The sequence below is a fragment of the Microcaecilia unicolor genome, chromosome 6 (genome assembly GCF_901765095.1).
Source record: "Microcaecilia unicolor chromosome 6, aMicUni1.1, whole genome shotgun sequence".
Lineage (NCBI taxonomy): Eukaryota > Metazoa > Chordata > Amphibia > Gymnophiona > Siphonopidae > Microcaecilia > Microcaecilia unicolor.
In genome coordinates this window covers 168,841,310-168,859,928 of record NC_044036.1, presented here as the reverse complement: position 1 = coordinate 168,859,928, position 18,619 = coordinate 168,841,310, and the positions used below count along the sequence as shown (strand labels likewise).

The window sequence follows — 18,619 nt, the reverse complement described above, 5'->3', positions numbered from 1 at the left end:
AGTACTTGACAGTATTAATTTGCAATCTTTTGTCTGATTTTTATTTTTATTTAAGGACATCTGATCTACTACGGTCTCTTTTGCAACCTCACTACCAGGATACCCTATCTTCCCTGTTTGGTGATATCTTTGAAAGATACCTTATCCCGAACCATGCGCTTTTGAGCGACTGTCAGCCTCCCCCCCCCCCCCCCCCCCCCCCCCCCCCCCCCGATTTCTAGTTTAAAAGCTGCTCTATCTCCTTTTTAAATGCTGATGCCAGCAGCCTGGTCCCACCCTGGTTAAGGTGGAGCTCATCCTTTCGGAACAGGCTCCCCCTTCCCCAGACTGTTGCCCAGTTTCTAACAAATCTAAACCCCTCCTCCCTGCACCATCGTCTTATCCATGCATTGAGACTCTGGAGCTCTGCCTATCTCTTGGGCCCTGCGCGTGAAACAGGTAACATATGGAACTTTGTAAGTCTAAGTGTTTTGAAAATATGCCTCTTAAGTCACTGTTTTGACTGATGGAATTAGTTTAAAATATATTGTTCTTTCTTGCAGTCATTCACTATCCACTCTTATCTTGTCTTGTATCTATGTACTACCCTGAGAGACATGAAAAGCAGGCTTTACAGCTGACAATATAGCTTTGAGCGATCGCTTTACAGTTACAGAAGGGGAAGATACCTTCACGTACATAACAGAAGAAACATGAGGCATAGCCAGAAGACACTGGAAGCATTAACAGAAAGTCCTCTCATCTCAGCTCAGCAGTTCTGACAAGCAAAACAAACCATGGTTCAATACCATTGCCAGATATTCATGTCTTGGTATAACTTGGTAGTTTCCAAATCCACCTCAGGTATCCTCACTTTGGGGATGTTTTACAAAGGCACATTAGCTTTTTTTGCGCATACTAAAAATTCACGTGTGCTGAACGCTAAGATGCCCATAGCACACACTAAAAATGCTAGCATACCTTTGTAAAAGGGGCCCTTAGTAAGGTTTTTAGGATATACCTCATGTATAATTTTGTGGATATTTGCATACAGTTTAGTTGTGCAGGATTTCCCAATTCTTTCAAGCCCATGGCACATTAACAAAAACATTCATATTGATCTCCACAGAAACATATGAAGGCATATCAAATAGCAGTTACAAATGCATCTGCCCTTAGACGGTATTCTATAACATGTGCATGCAAATTCTATCAGGCACATCTACTATGAATGTGGCCATGGGAGGGACATGAGCGGGCCCCGCAGTTAAGTGTGTAGGTCATAAAATATTAGCACTTACATGCCTACATGCCAGCCTTTTGGCATAAGTGCTCACACCTAAATTAGGTTTCTGCCAGGTACTTCTGACCTGGATTGGCCACTGTTGGAAGCAGGATACTGGGCTAGATGGACCATTAGTCTGACCCAGTATGGCTATTCCTATCTTCTTATATGCGGACTTATGCTAGCATTCTACAACAATTCTGATTTTTTTTCCTTTTAACTATTGCTACACACTGAGCTCTTTTAATGTATGATCCACATTGAATTTCCAAGATCCTTTTTATGGGAGGACATTTCTAATAAGACGCTCGGCACTGTGTATATACATTTATCAGTCATTTAAATGCCCAGATTCCCACTCTAACAAGGTCCCTTGCAATTTCTCACAATCTGCTAGTGTTTTAGATACTTTGAATAATTGGGTCCCCTGAAAATTGGATCATTTCACATACTGTTTCCTTTTCTAGATCATTAATAAGTTAACACACTAATACAATTGGGAGAACTATGATTCTGACCCATGATTTGTTTCCTATCTTTTCACCAGTTAGCAGTCCACATAAGAATAGACATACTGAGTCAGACCAATGGTCCATCTAGCCCAGTCTCCTGCTTCCAACAGTGGTCAAGCCAGGTCACAAGTACCTGGTAGAATACCAAATAGTAGCAAGATTCCATGCTACCAATCCCAGGGCAAACACCCTCATGTCTGTCTCAATAGCAGACTATGGACTTTTTCTCCAGGAACTTGTCCAAACCTTTTCTAAAACCAGATATGCTAACTGCTGTAATCAAATTCTCTAGCAAGGCGTTCCAGTGCTTAACTGTGCATTCCAGATTCTCAGTATGTTTCGGGGGATTATTTTTCCCATTTGGAGCCACACATGTCTACACGGCAGACAGCAGGCTCTAACAACTTGTTTTATTAATAGGAATGCTCAGATAGTCTTGCTGGTATTTCTGGGAATGTTGTCTTCTCTGAATACTACAGAGACACTGCCTGGTCTTCTGGTGCAAGTGATTTGTAAAAATGAGTGAATAATTAATATCTTGCAGCAATGTGATAATGTATGGAGTTATAAGAGGGTCTTCTAATCCCCTGGTTGTGCTCTCATGAGAATGAGAATCTTAGCCAGCCAAGACCTTAACGGGGTGGCCAGCTCTCTAATGACCTCCATAGTTTTATGATAGATTATGTTCTAGTCCAACTGTCTGGTTCTACAGTCAAGAGAGATACACATCGGGTGCAAGCAGAAGAACAAATGGCTAGAAATGTAAGGAGAGGAGACAAGAATTTTTTCAGGTATATTAGTGACATTCAATGACAGGCTATGTCCCAGAAAGAGAGACAATGATCAAGTATTTTATATCACATTCATTGCTGGTTTAATCATGACTTGATAATGAGTGTGACTGTTGGGCAGACTGGATGGACCGTTCAGGTCTTTATCTGCTCTAATTTACTATGTTACCGACCACTAGGCTACTCCAGGGACCTGCTTGCTGCTCTAAAAGGACTGGTCATGACATCTGATGCTGTCATAGAGTCTGGTATGTACTATTTCTTTCACATCTTTGGGAGGTGGGAGGGGGTCAGTGACCACTGGGGGAATAAGGGGGAGGTCATACCTTAATCCCTCAAGTGGTCATCTGGTTATTTAGGGCACCTTTTTATGACTTAGTCGTGATAAAAACAGGTCTAGACCAAACATCTAAATTGTAGCCCTGGACATTTTTGCTTTGTTCTATTACGCAGAAAAACGTTCAAGTTTTGGGAACATCCAAATCCCGCCTCAGACATGCCTCCTTGTGATTTGGACACATTGCAGATGAACTGCATTGAAAAATGTCCGAGAAATGTGTTTCGAAAATAGAGTTTTGGATGTTTTGGCACATAAAACATCCAAATGTCGCTCTGTGCTTTGAGAATACACCTCATTATATCAAATGAAAATAAACCTTGAACCTATTAAGCAATCCTAAGTAGAGGAGTGGCCTCCTTGTGATCTTGGGGAAGTCACTTAACCCTCCATTGTCTCAGGTACAAACTTAGATTGTGAGCCCATATCCAGTGTACCCGAATGTAACTCACCTTGAGCTACTACTGAAAAAGGTGTGAGCAAATCTAAATAAATAAAATAAGTTCTTTGGAAGACTCGGTAGTATGACTCCCAAGGCCCTAATTATTATTGACATCACCACAGATTTATTTTTTTCAGATTCTTCCAATTTCAATTTGTAACTCCTAGTACCTTGTGATCTTTTCCAGTTATTTTTCTCTAGCCCAACTACCACCTGTTACTTACACTTCAAGAAACCACATGTTTGGTTCTATCACTATATATCTATGTCCACACACGTGTATGTATTAAACAATTACACATATACATACATACATTGATGTGTGCTTGCATATATTTAAGTTTTGGCCTGTTGCTCTGCAAAATTTTCAAACACAGAAGCCTGGTGGTGGAAACAACTGTTAATTTCTGGGCCTGAGATTCACAACAGTGTTTTTGTGTATATTTGTCCCTTTCTGGAATGTATTAAGGCCTTTCTTAATGTATGGAATATGTTCTAGATTACCATGTAGTTCAATACCCTTTCACTTTTTTTCAGCTCACACAAATTGGTGCAGTTGTAATACTTTCTTCCCTGGAAAGATCCTGGTTCAGAAGCAAAGGCTTTTATGGCAAAAAAAAAAAAAAAAGCAGTTAAGTACTGACCAAAGTAAGAGAGCCCTGCAACTTGGAGGTAGAGATCTTCTTCAGAGAAACTTTCTGGCAGCATGAGGAATGCCACTGTCAATGCACTCTTCAGGTTGCTATTCAGGGCTGTTTGCAGCCTTTCATTCTCATTCTGTGCCAGGAATTTAACCTTGAACAAAATCAAGTAACACCAAGTCACTTCTGCTAGACACAGCCTTTAAGGGAAACAAAATAAATCAAGTTTATACAGTATTTATACTGCCTATCCTAAGAATAAACACCATACCATATAGCAATGCAGTGCATATTGTATCTAAAATTTGGTAAGGGTAGCCATTTTCAATTTAAAAAAAAAATCCATCACATAAATGATGTTTTCTTATTTAAAAAATATTAAACCTGCAATATTGATTACAGAACCTCAACTCTGAGGAATCTATCATTGAGGTTAACAGCAGCACAGACAACCAACCCTCAGGGCTGGGTTAGGTGCAGAAAGGGAGGAAAGAGGCATCTGAACTTGATCTTTTAAGAACTCTGAGTTCTAAATGTCTAGGATTCTAAACCAGAAGGCTACTAAGGTGAAATGCTTTCCAAAAGGCAACTGCTGAGCTATAGTTCTATATTTTTAGGAGGACAGAAAACTTTCTAAAATTAAATAAAGTTAATTTCTTTGCAATCTGAATCTTCTCCTAGATTGTAAACACATTTGGCCTCCTGTTGGGTCTATTGGAGAACTACTACTGACATGCAGACGTTTTCCAGGTGAACTGGGGATTTGCCTTCTGGAGAAAAACATTCCTCTCCTTAGTTAAGGGGGAAAATAGTCTCCTAAATCATGAAAGATATTTCTATCTGAATGTGGTATCTTGTCCACACTTTCTGCCTCTAATTATACTACAATTCTCTATCACTAAAGCAGCGGTTCCCAAACCTGATCAAGAGCTTCCCATCAGGTTGGTTTTTCATGCTATCCACAATGAATACAAATAAGCTACATTTAAATAACCCTAATCTAAAAGGAAGGCTCATCTGAATAGCTTGATTACTCTGAAACTTTTCACCTTTTGGGGGCTCTCAAGAATCAAATCTAGGACTTACTGCACAAAAGTAATAATGCATGAAATTATTTCTAAAATGAACCTGCACAAAGTGGAAGCCATAGGCACAGGCTTAGCCTACACAATATTAATGGGTGATTACCTGATATAGACTGGGTAAATCATGCCAGGGAGGTAAAATTCCTTGATGAAATCAAGGATTGCTTTATGGAGCAGCTGGTTCAGGAACCAACAAGAGGGGGAACAATTCTAGACCTAGTCCTTTGTGGACCACATGAACTGGTGCAGGAGGTAATGGTACTGGGGCTATTTGACAACAGGGATCATGACATAATCAGATTTGATATAAGCTCTGGATTAAGTACACACAGGAAATCCAATATGTTAGCATTTAACTTTCAAGGAGACCATGATAAAATGAGAAGAACGGTTTAAAAAAAACAACCCAAAACTTAGAGGAGCAGCTGCAAAGGTCAAAAATTTACATCAGGCCAGGCCAGATATATTCCATGTATTAAAAAAGAAGGAAGAGAGGCCAAATGACAGCCCGCATGGTTAAAAAGTGAGGTGAATGAAGCTATTAGAGCTAAAAGAAAATCCTTCAGAAAATGGAAGAAGGATCCGACTGAAAATAACAGAAACAGCATAAGGAATAGCAAGTCAAATGCAAAGCGCTGACATGGAAAGTAAAGAGAGACTTTGAAAAGAAGATTGCATTGGAGGCAAAAAAACAAACTAAAACTCTTTTAGGTATATTAGAAGCAAGAAGTTGGCAAAAGAATCAATTGGACCGCTAGGCGACAGAGGGATAAAAGGGGACCTTCAGGGAAGACAAGGCAATAGTGGAGAGATTAAATGAATTCTTTGATTCAGTCTTACCAAGGAAGATGTGGGAGAGATACCGGTGCCAGAAATGGTATTCAATGCTGACAAGTCAGAGAAAATGAATCAAATCTCTGTAAACCTGGAAGATATAATAGGGCAATTTGACAAATTGAAGAATAGCAAATCGCCTGGACCAGATGAGTACTGATAGAATTGAAAAATGAAATTGCAGTAAAATCAAGCATGGTACCGGAAGATTAGAGGGTGGCCAATGTACTGGCAATTTTTTAAAAGGGTTCCAGAGGTGATCTGGGAAATTATAGACCGGTAAGCCTGACGTCGGTGACAAGCAAAATGGTAGAGACTATTATAAAGAACAAAATTACAGAGCATATATATAAGCATGGATTAATGAGACAAAGCCAACATGGATTTAGTGAAGGGAAATTTTGCCTCACCAATCTACTACACTTCTTTGAAGGGGCGGACAAACATGTGGATAGAGGGGAGCCAATCGATATTGTGTATCTGGGTTTTCAAAAGATATTTGACAAAGTACCTCAAGAAAGACTCCTGAGGAAATTAGAGAGTCATGGGATAGGAGGTAATGTGCTATTGTGGATTAAAAACTGGATAAAAGATAGAAAACAGAGAGTAGGGTTAAATGGTCAGTATTCTCAATGGAGAAGGGTAAATAATGGTGTTCCACAAGGGTTTGTGCTGGGACCGCTGCTTTTTAACATATTTATAAATGATCTAGAGATGGGAATAACTAGTGAGGTAATTAAATTTGCTGATGACACAAAGTTTTCAAAGTTGTTAAATCACAAGAGGATTGTGAAAAACTGCAAGACCTTATTGGGAGTCTGGGCATCCAAATGACAGATGACGTTTAACGTAAGTTCAAAGTGATGCATGTGGGAAAGAGGAACCCAAACTATAGCTACATGATGCAAGGTTCTGCATTAGGAGTCACCGACCAGGAAAAGGATCTAGGTGTTATCGTTGCTGAAACATTGAAACCCTCTGTTCAGTGTGCAGCGGCAGCTAAGAAAGCAAACAGAATGTTAGGTATTATTAGGAAAGGAATGGAAAGCAAAACTGAGAATGTTATAATGCCTTTGTATCTTCACCATGCCTCGAATACTGTGTGCAATTCTGGTCACTACACCTTAAAAAAAAAAAAAAAAAAGGATATAGCAGAATTAGAAAAGGGACAGAGAAGGGCAACAAAAATGATAACCGGGATGGGACAACTTCCCTATGAGGAAAGGCTAAAGCGGCTAGGGCTCTTCAGCTTGCAGAAGAGACGGCTGAGGAGAGATATGATATAGATCTATAAAATAATGTGTGGAGTGGAATGGGTAGACGTGACTCGCTTGTTTACTCTTTCCAAAAATACTAGAACTAGGCAACATGCAATGAAGCTTTTTAGTAAATATTTCTTCATTCAACATGTAATTAAACTCTGGAATTTGTTGCCAGAGAATATGATGGTAAAAGCAGTTAGTTTAGCAGGGTTTAAAAAAAGGTTTGGATACCTTCCTAAAAATGAAGGTCCATAAGCCATTATTAAGTTGGACTTGGGGAAAATCCACTGCTTATTTCTAGGACAAGCAGCATAAAATCTATTTTACTGTTCTGGGATCTTGCCAGGTACTTGTGACCTGGATTGCCCACTGTTGGAAAACAGGATACTGGGCTTGATAGATCTTTGGTCTGTCCCAATATGGCAACACTTATGTTCTTAAGTCTGAAACGGCGATATTCCCTGCAGCAACGGGCTCCAATTAATAAACACTGTAGCTGAGGCTACTTTTTTGCCTTTATTTGCCCCATCCTCATCACACTAGCATGTTCAATGCAGGGATAGTGATGGTCTCCATCCCTGCTCTCATGGGCACTGACCCAGGAGAGCAGAATCTGACTTGTGGATCATATCAGGACCTGCTGCACAGCAGTGACCATTTTAGTCCAGTAAGACCAGAATGGTGGTTAACGTAATATATTCTTGATCAGTTTACATGCAGTATACTCCTTTCATAAGGTCAAAATAATACAGGTCACAAAAACATAAGAAAATGACACCAGAGAAAGACCATATTGCCTATCCAATCTGCCCATCTACACCAACTACAAAGCTTTCAAATCCTTTTCTCCAGAGATCCTCTGTACTTGTCCCATGCTTTCCTAAAGTACAATACTGTTTTTTGTTTTCACCGCCTCTCCTGGGAAGGGGGGGGGGGCTTTCCATGTATCCGTCACCAGTTATTTCCTTAAATTTCTACTAAGCCTACTCCCTTTTTCACCTTCTTCACTGTATGATTCCTCATTGAAAGAAGTCTGTCTCCTATGACTCTATATCACAACCAAAAAGAGGCGGAAGGGTCCAAAATAAAAACCAGGAGGACCTGGAGTCCAATAGATAAAACAAGTAAAATTTATAAAATCCAAGCAGCACGTACAAATCAAAATCTTCAGGTTCATTATATACAGAATGTGCATTACACAAATACCCAACACAGGCTGTGTTTTGATAAAAGTTTGCCTTCATCAGGGGTCCTGTGCATTGGTGCAAATGGAAGACCTGCTGGTTGATAAAGGTATGGCACTAAACAGTTGATGCCTGCTGACCACAGTTTCTGACCAGTACACAGTTTGTATACAAAAAAACAATACTGTAAGGTTCTTGAAAAGTGTTTCAGTGGGAATCGTAGTAGTGTCCTCTGACATAGAAGGCTTAAATTTCCATATAACAACAACCATCAGAGGATAGAACAATTACAGATGGACCTAAATCACAATGTTCATCAGAAGATAGCTCAAATGAGCAGATGAACCTGACACAGATCTGTTTTTCAGCACGAATGCCTGCTTCAAGGGTCACAGTATGTGGTCTGTCCAATACTGACTCTAGTGTGCTATGAAGCGCCTCAATAATGGCAGCAATTAATTGATATCTGTATATATATATGGCCGCCCTTGCTCTCAGTAAAATACAGGTCAATGGCTCAGGCTAAAGAGCTAGGCCTCTACAAGCAAATGGCTCGTAATAAGAGCTGGGCTTCTCTTAAAAATCCAAAGTCATCTCTGATACAAAATACATTTTTCCTGCAGCACAAGCTGAACTGAGTTCTCAGGGAGCTGGCACGGGGGGGGGGGGGGGGGGGGGTCCTTTGCTCTTATAAACATGCCTGGGACTGGCATCGGTGAAGAGTCATGAAAGATGTTTTGGGTTAATGAAAGTAGATAAAGGGGTAAATGTACGTAGTTAGAGAGTACTCAGAGGGAGGGGGAGCTGAGAAGAGCTGAGAAGAGCAGAGTGACTGATGAAGTCATCTCGCCAGCTGTGCTTTGCACCCCTTTTGTGTATAGTTAGAACCTGGGACCTAATGAAGTCACCCTTATCGGTTCCTTATCAACTGATAAGGGATAGCAAGTTCTGCTGACAAAGCTGGATCCCATTGGAATCCATTGGGTTGAGACAGTATAAAGGAAGCACCCCGAGAGGTGTAAGACACAGACGCAGATACAGAGGCTGATGGAGGAGAGAGACAGAGTACCACCGAGAGCTGATGTGTCGTGTGATTCTGTTCCACTGTATGATTGACTGAATTGCTGGTATCCTCATTATTGGGTAATGTATCAATGCTAATAAACTATATCTCTTTAACTAATTAAAACTGGGTTCCTCTTTAATTACAGACTTAGCTACGGCTGAGCCTGTACCGAACTGCCATGAGCAGATTCAAGGTTGGGAAAGCTAAATATTTGGAGGGCATATGTAACTTTGCCCAGAGAGATGAGATGGGCCACTGCTTCCGCTGCCTGATTAGCAAAGGCAGATTCTGAGAAAATAAACATATCCACCCACTGAGTTGTAAGCATCAGGAAGAGCCCTTGGCCCATCCCTACTCATATCTGCTTTCTTATGAAGTATACATATTTTGATCTTTAAGTCTGTCCCTGTATGCTTTATGATGAAGACCACTGATCATTTCAGATAAAAGGCGATACTGCGTCATTATTATTATCATCTCATTTGTACCCCACATTTTCCCAACTGTGTCAGGCTCAATGTGGCTTACAGCGCACCGCAGAGGCAGACACCAATGCAGTAAAATTAAGCTAATACAACAGAAAACTTACATGAGCAAAGTAGAAAAAGTGAGTCAAAAATAAATGAAATTGGTATCAACTTATATTGGTTTTTATTTAACCTTTCCTTTCCGTGCATTCGAGTAGCACAGCAACGGCAATACTTTATTTACTAAAAGAGAAACAAATAACAGCCAAAACACTACACCGTGCTCTTAACCTTGTAACGTGGATGTTTCCTAGTATGAATGAAAAATACAAGAAACGCACACTTTCAGATATCCAATGCAACTCATTCTCAGTGCGACTAATGTTCATCCACCGTAAATAATTCTATAAATTGACACCACTTACATGCGTCATAACCATCAAATAATTGGTACTTATGTGCACTAGACACTATTCTGTAAGGTAGCTCCTAAGTGCTATAGCATTTAACTGCAGGGGGGGCGAATACATGGGCGGGCTACGGACACATCTTCAAATGACTACTATCAGTTACACGTGTCATTTGGCACATGTAGGTGCACCTATTTACACCTGCCATCGACATTGCATAAACAGCTGCGTCTAAACTTAGGCGCACCTATGCTGACTTAGGCTAGTATTCTATAATGGCGTCTTGGCACGCAGATGCCGTTATAGAACTGACAACCAGCGCTTGGCATCTACATGCCTAATGGAGGCATCAGTTTAAATATTTACCTCCTAACCCTGGATTCTGTACATGGCGCCCAAATTTGGGCATTCCAAATTGCATTCGATCCTGAGATCTGCATGTAGATAAATTAGTTAATGAGCAGGTTAATCAATAATTGGCTGCTAATTATTGGTGGCAACTGGATCCAATTTGGATTTGTACACGGGTCTGGCTGCATGCGATTTTCTAAAGATCCATGCCAAAATCTTCTCGCGCGCAACTCCAACCAAAGGGGACATCCCAAAGAATTATGCGTGGTGTTGTAGAATCTGGAGGTTTCAGTTGGTTGAAGTCCTCGCGCCCAAAGCTTGGCGCCAGAAGACGCACTAAGAGCTATTCTACAAAGAGCGCTCAGCCCAAAGTGCTCTTTATAGAATAGCACTGAATGTGATTTTTTTCCTGGCGCCTACTTTTCAGTGCCATTTACTGAATCCGGCCTTAAATTTATAGAATGCGTATGCACGTTTGCCCAATTACGTCACAACATTTGAGGGAAGACGGTCAGAAATACACTGACTACCTAGTTTTGGTTCCAGAACAACTAAACAATTTTTGTTTCAAATCCTTTCCTATGGACATGGTCTGCTCATGAATTTTATGACTAAAGATTCAAAGTGGTCTAAAAATTAAATGAAGGATGTCCTTGTATTTATTTCTGTTGTTCATATACACGATGTCCTTTCCTAATGGCATGTTACCTGGCGCACAGTATGCATGAGAAAACACTAAGTTCCTGACTCATCACCTGATTCTTCATCTGAAAGCAGATAAACAGGAGCTACTGGCCAAAGCTAAGCAACTGTACCAGCCAGCAAACACACGCAGGGACTCAGAACATACAGTATTCAATTCATATATTAATTCTATAAAGCAAATTGGAAGGACTATATGAGATTATTGCACCAATCTCATATACATTTGCACAAAATCTCATTACATTTGCATGAAACCACAACCCTCCAGCACTCACTACCAAGGTTGTGGAGATGGTACACTAAACCTCTGGCTTTGACTCTGGCTCCTCTATTTTCTACTGTCTGACTCAGACTCCTATTGATATAGGCTTTTTTCCCAGCAGTAAATCGGCAGCGCAGCCACACTGATTACCAAACGAGTAGCACGTGAGCTCTTACCGCCAAGTAAATGGCTAAGGCAGTAAATAGCCACGTACTACTTTTAATATTAGCACATGCCCATTTACTGCCCCATCTACTATAATAAAACGCAACCTCAACGTTCTGAGGACACTGACGTCACTGAAGTCAGTCAGTCTCCCAGAACGGTTCGTGGATTCATGGTGGTGAAGCCACCCCACTGACCCGTGCCCCGCTCTCGCGTCAAACGTCATGACGTCGAGGGCAGGAAAAAAAAACTCAACAAACGGTTCGCACCCACGCAGGGGGAGGAGGAGTAGGGAAACACGCGGAGCGTGTTTCCCTACTCCTCCCCCTGCCAACCCACCCGTGGAAAGGGGACGCACCTCCAAAGCTCCGGAGTGCAAATGACTCCGGACACCACTGCTCCCACATCCAACACCCACCCCCCCGCGCACCAACCCTCAAAACATTCAAGCTGCTCCCACATCAAACACCACCCCCCTCCCCGCGCACCAAACCTCAAAAAATACAAGCCCCGCCCACAGATTCGTACACCCCCCCCCCCCAAAGCTGCAGCTGAAAACAAGGACCTCCAACACCCCCCCGCAACAACCCCCTCCTGAGACACCCACCTTCGCGTTGCTTTGCCGGCGGGGGACCCGAAACCCCGTCAGCACAAGCCTTGTCTACTCACTACGGCGTCATCTTCGGTGTTCCTAGCCTGTGGAGGCAGGGCTTCTGTGCATCTGACTTCCTGCTCGTGCATGACGTCAGACGCACAGAACTTTGCCCTGCACAGCTACCAACGCCAAAGATGACGCCGTAGTCAGCACACAGGACTTGTGGTGGCGGGGTTCCGGGTCCCCCGCCGCCAAACCAACGCAAAGGTGGGTGCGATGGGCAGGGTGGGTCGGATGGCTGCGGCCGCCTGCATCGCCGTGGGTGAGATGGCGCCGGGAGGGGGGCATCGCACCTCACAGGCAACAGCAAAATGAGGAAAACCTTGCTAGCGCCCGTTTCATTTGTGTCAGAAACGGGCCTTTTTTACTAGTTTAAAAATAAAAAGCCTTTTTTTTTACCTGCTGTGGTAAAAAATGGCCCAGCATGCACCAATTTCACGGGCCAAAACTAGCGCAGGCCACTTTTTTTTTTTTGCCACAGCTTAGTAAAAGAGACTCTAAATATTTTATTCCTGGTTCTAAAATACTGGTAAAGATAAATGATAAATTTACTATACATTATGTTGTAAGTTTTCACTTTGAAGCTGGAGTCGCAATCAGTACATTTTCACCGAGACTGACTGACTCCACAGCCCTGCTCACTATAGCACTGCTTCAGGTATACAGTGAAGAGTTTTTTTTTTTTTTTTTAATGTATGTTTTATTGATGATATAAACTTTACAATAAATCTTGCATTCAAAATAAGTTACAACAGTAGCCGACCATGCGTCTTGGTACTATAGTCTTAACAGATTCTATATATCATCGTTACATTTTCTTTTCCCCCCCCCCCATACCTCCCCTTTCCCCCCCCCCCCCCCATTCCCCCCCTCACCAGGTTGCTATATGTTATTACTATATTTATCCATTAAGTACTCTGCTTCGCGCTTGAGGTGTTAAAGTGTCCAGGAATGGTAACCAACATTGGAGGTACTTCTTGCCCTTTGGAGTGGCTAAATCCTGTACTGCCCTGCGTTCTAGGGCACTCAACGATATCATGTATGCCCTCCATACTTGAGTAGTGGGTTTTTCCTCCTGGAGCCAGAGTTTGAGAATCGTTTTTTTCCCCATCAGGACAGCTCGGCGTTGAAAGTAGCGGAGTCCTGCTTTGGATGATCCATGAATTGTGAAGATGTTAAACAAAAGTCCCGGATGCCTGACCCATTGAACCTTCCACATCATAGAGACCTGTCTACAGACCATGGCCCAAAATCCTAATATTGGGGGACAGTGCCAGAACATATGGCCCAGGTGTGCCCCTCCCCCTGTGCATTTCGGACAATCATCTGCTGGTCTTAAAGTGGCCCTGAATGCTCTGTGGGGGGAGATAAATAGTCTCATCACAAATTTATACTGGGTTTCTCGTAATTCCGCACTCCCACACTCTCTATAGCATGTGTGCAGGCATGTCTGTATTACATCTGCACCAATTGTCAACCCCAATTCCCTTGACCACGCCTGTGCCAGTTCCCGGTATGGTGCTTAAGGCATAGCGGCTCGAATCTGCGCATGGTAGTATTTTAAGGGCACCGCCCGTTTTGCTTCCAGATCTAGAATTTCTACCAACTTTACCCGCGCTTCATAGTTAAGCGCTGCCCTGGGAAGAGATTGTATATAGTGCTGTATTTGTGCATAGGCTAGGAAATCTTTGATCTCTAACCCCTGGCGTCTCTGCAAGACCTCTCTTGGTTGTAATGTTCCATCTCTCTTAATAATCTGGAATAAGAAGAAAATCCCCACCTCTCCCCATTGTGTAAAGGTACGCGATGACCTACCCACCGGGAAGTCTGCATTTCCCCTGATTGGCAGAAATGGGGAGACCTCTGCATCTAGACCACACAGTCTGCAGATCCACTGCCATGCTCTCTTTAATGGTATAAACAAGAATTTGATATGTTTTGGCGTTCTTACTTTACCTGGTCCCGCATGTAGCCAATAGCTGAAATGTACATTCCCAAGCATCCTACATTCTGCCTCTGGATATGTAAAATGTCCTGTTCCTCGAAACCAGTCTCCTATGTGTCGCATGCAGCCTGCAATGGATAGCCATTTGACACTTAGCACCCCCAGCCCTCCCTTATCTTTAGGTAGATATGTTTGTTTTAAAGATACCCGGGCCCTTTTCCCATTCCATAGAAATTGTTTTACTATCCTATGTAATGCTAATTCATCCCTGCGGGTCAAGAGAAGTGACAGTACCTGAGTTATATATGTCCACTTAGGAACTATTATCATATTATACACTGCTATTCTGCCCCACAGTGATAAGGTCAGCTTCCGCCACATTTGTAGTGTTTCTTTTGTGGATTCCCAGAGTGGTGCCAAATTGGTTTGGTGTAATTGGTCCAAATTGGTAGGGAGATATATTCCTAGGTATTTTATTTTTCCTTCTTTCCACTGCAGAGGGAATGGTCCCTGCCACTGTGACTTTATCCTTGGTGTGGTTGGCAGGGCCACTGATTTATGTCTGTTTAAAGTGAACCCTGAATGATAGCCGAATTCATCTATCAACTCTAATAGACTTTGCAGTGAGTGTTGTGGTTGTGTTAGTGTGAGTAGGATATCATCTGCGAAGGCCAGCACTTTCGTGGGAAGGCTGGGGATTGCAACTCCTGCTATTTCCGCGCTGTTCTCTACCGTTCGTAGGAACGGTTCTATGTATAGTAAGAATAAGAGTGGTGACAATGGGCACCCCTGTCTCGTACCCCTCTGCACCTGGAACACCCGGGATGCCATTTTGTTTACTAATATACGAGCTTGTGGTTCCGTATATAGAGCTGTGACAGCACGCAAGTACCAGCCCCCCCAGACCCACATATTTGAGTACTTCAAAAAGATACCCCCATCTCACTTTGTCAAAGGCTTTTTCGGCATCCAGGCTTACCAGTAGAAGAGGGTCTCCTGTCTCTCGGCTATGCGCTAAGGCTAGCAAAGCTCGCCTGACATTAAGACCTGGATGCCGGCCTCGTACAAACCCCACTTGATGTGCCCCAACCACATGGTGGAGATGCTTCGCCAATCGGTCTGCTAGTATTCTTGCTAATATTTTAAGGTCAACATTGAGGAGGGAAATTGGTCTGTACGCTTCTAGGCTTTCTGGGTCTTTTCCGGGCTTTGGTATCAATGTTATGAGTGCCTCGTTTACTCCTAGGGGAAATCGTTCCTGCTCTACCACTTCATCAAAGTATTTAGCCAGAGGCACACTCACTCTATGAGATAACAGCTTATAATATTCTGTGGAGAATCCATCAGTTCCAGGGCTTGTGCCTCCCGAGAGCGACCCTATCACTTTTTGTATTTCCTGTGCATCTAGTGGGGCGTTAAGTTGTTCTCTCATTTCTGGTGTTAAACTTGGGATTCCTGAGTCCTCCAAGTAATCCCGTATTGCTGTACTCTCAGACTCTTGCTCTGCCCTAAACACCCCAGAGAAATAATCTCTGAATAGGTTCAGTAAGTCTAAGGGTCTATGCTTTCTAGTTCCCTCTGGAGTCCTCAGCACAGAGATGTGAAAATTCCTTGTCCACACTCTGACTATCCGTGCCAGCAATTTCCCCGTACGGTTTCCAAATTTAAAATATTGAAACCGTCTATTAAATAAGTATTTTCGTGTTTTTTCATGGATTAATGTGTTGAGTCCTGCTAGATTTGCCATCATTTGGTCATAGTGAGCTTGGGATGGCCGGTGCTGATGTTTCTGTTTTGAAATCCTGTACTGGCGCTCTAGTTGCACTATACCCTGTGTTAGCCTTTTATTTCTCGCCGCTACATAGCAAATGATTTCTCCTCGCAATACTGCCTTTGATGTTTCCCAGAATAACCCAGGTGTTTCTTGATGTTGACCATTCATCTCTGCATAGTATTCCCATTTCTGTTCTAAGTAGGCACGAAAATCTGGGTCTCCTGCTAGATATGTAGGGAATCTCCAGCGCGCATGGTATTCCTCTGCTAGTCCCAATTCCATATCCACCCAGATTGGGGTGTGATCGGATATTGCCATCGATCCTACCTCTGCTGTGTGTACAACTTCAAACAAAGTTTTTGTCACTAATATATAGTCTATGCAGGACCACGTATGATGTGCTTTAGATAAATGTGTGTATTCCCGGTGCGTTGGGTGCAGGAGGCGCCAGGGGTCTACCAATTCCAACATTTTACAGAGATAGTCTAGCCCTGTACCTCTCCTGAGTGCTCCCCAGGCTGTACTGGATGACCTATCAAGATCCGGGTCCAGCACCTGGTTAAAGTCTCCCAACAATATCCAAGGGGCTGAGTCATATTTTGTCCCTAGTTGTACTAATGATTGTAAGAATTGTGGGTCTCGCGTATTGGGCCCATATAGCCCACAAATATAGTATTCCTTCCCTTGGTAACTTAAATGTACCAGCACAAATCATCCAGCTGTATCTATTTCTACCATGCGCGTTCGGCCCGCCAGGCCCTTTTTTATAAGAATGGCTACCCCTCCCCGGCGGCCCTCCGCCGAGGAAGAGGAGTAGCACTCTCCCACCCATTGCTGTTTTAGTTTCTGGTGCTCCTCCTCAGTAAGTTTTGTTTCTTGCAAACATGCTATAGATACTGAATTCCGTTTCAGATGGGCTAGTATCTTGGTCCGTTTAATTGGGGAGGTTATCCCGGATACATTCCAAGATGCCAAGCGCAATGGTGTTGGTTTAGCCATTGCTTCTCATATGATAGCTGAATTCAAAATTCTGATATAGTTTAGGGTTCTGGGTCTCCCAGCCTCGACCCGTCTCCCCCAAGAGTGCTATAAATATGTACATGGTGTCATCTATCTTGTTCATTGTATAAATAACTTGAAAACCTGGCATAGGGTTAACCCCCCTCCCACTCTCCCTCCCCCTCCCCCCTGCCCCCCTCTACTCCCTCTGCTCCCTCTTTCCCCTTCCAGCTCGCTCATTGCGGCAAGCGGGTCCGTTAAACACATCCAGAGCCCGCCTCCAACCCCCTTAAACATTGTTTGAATAGTTTCTTTCTCCCTTCAACACAACACACCATATAACATTTTAACATTGCAAAACTTACAGCCATTAACTTATAGAAATTTGTCCTTCATCGTGTGGTCTAGGCAATATTGCTTGTCTCCTCCTTATCCCTGTTGCAAAAAGCCATTGTCCTCCGCGCATACTTTCACCCCAGTGAGGAGGTTATCCATTCTTGAGCTAAGTCTGGAGTTGAAAAGTTCTTCCATCCATTACTTGTTTGTATCCTTAGAGTGGCCGGGTACTGCAAGACAAATCTTTGTTTCTTTTCTACCTACAGTGAAGAGTTTTATACCGTAACCGACAGGGTGTGGTTCAAGTGTTACCGTGCTACCGAATCAACATTCTTGTGAACCACTTTGATGTTCCAATTAAAGGCAGTATGTAAAGTTCTGGAATAAACACGAACATCCCAATTATACTTACACTAGCCGTTAAGCCCGTTAAAACGGGCGAGTTTTTTGTTTTCCTATGGCCTCCCTCCATGTCCAGCAACCCTGCTCTCTCCCCTGGCCTCCCCCCCCCCCGTCCACCAACCCTCCCCCCATATCCAGCAAACCTCCTCTCTCCCCTGCCCTCCCCCCCATGTTCAGCAACCCTCCTCTTTCCTATTGGCCTCCCCCTGTCCACAAACACTGCCCTCCCCCCATGTCTAGCAACCCTGCTCTCTCCCCTATCATAACCCCATGTCCAGCAACCCTCCTCTTTCCCTTGTCCTCCCCCCCCCCCCCCCCCCCCCCCCCGTCCACCAACCCTGCTCTCTCCCCTGGCCTCCCCCGATGTCCAGCTACCCTCCTTGCCGCCGTTCCCGCCCCCCCTCCATGCCGCGCCCCCTGCAGTGATATGAAAGCGCCTCTCATCTCCATGTGAAAGCGCTGCAGGCAGCAAGTTAAAATGGTTCAGACTCATTCCACTGTCCTAAATGTGGAAATTCTTCAACAGCCACTTTGCGGACAGCATGAGAGGAATTTACATTAAATCATGTATTTGAATGTATCAAGTTAGAACAACAAAAAGCAAGCAGTAAGAAATAATGTCAATAATTTCAGTATGTTTAAAAGTGCACGTTGACAGGGGAACCCATTAGCTATGCTTAGCTGATTGTACAAAAGATTGTTTCTCAAGCTAACCTTGAAATGCCTCCTA

At 43.1% G+C, this 18,619-nt stretch overlaps 1 protein-coding gene across 1 annotated transcript in view; it reads right to left on the bottom strand.

Moving 5' to 3' along the window:
* The window catches only part of TAMM41 (TAM41 mitochondrial translocator assembly and maintenance homolog), a 128,659-nt gene that overhangs the window by 77,434 nt on the left and 32,606 nt on the right, over window positions 1-18,619 (bottom strand). The window contains exon 4 of the mRNA XM_030206201.1: window positions 3,991-4,141. Coding sequence (XP_030062061.1) covers window positions 3,991-4,141 — 151 coding nt within the window. The remainder of the gene's footprint in view (window positions 1-3,990; window positions 4,142-18,619) is intronic.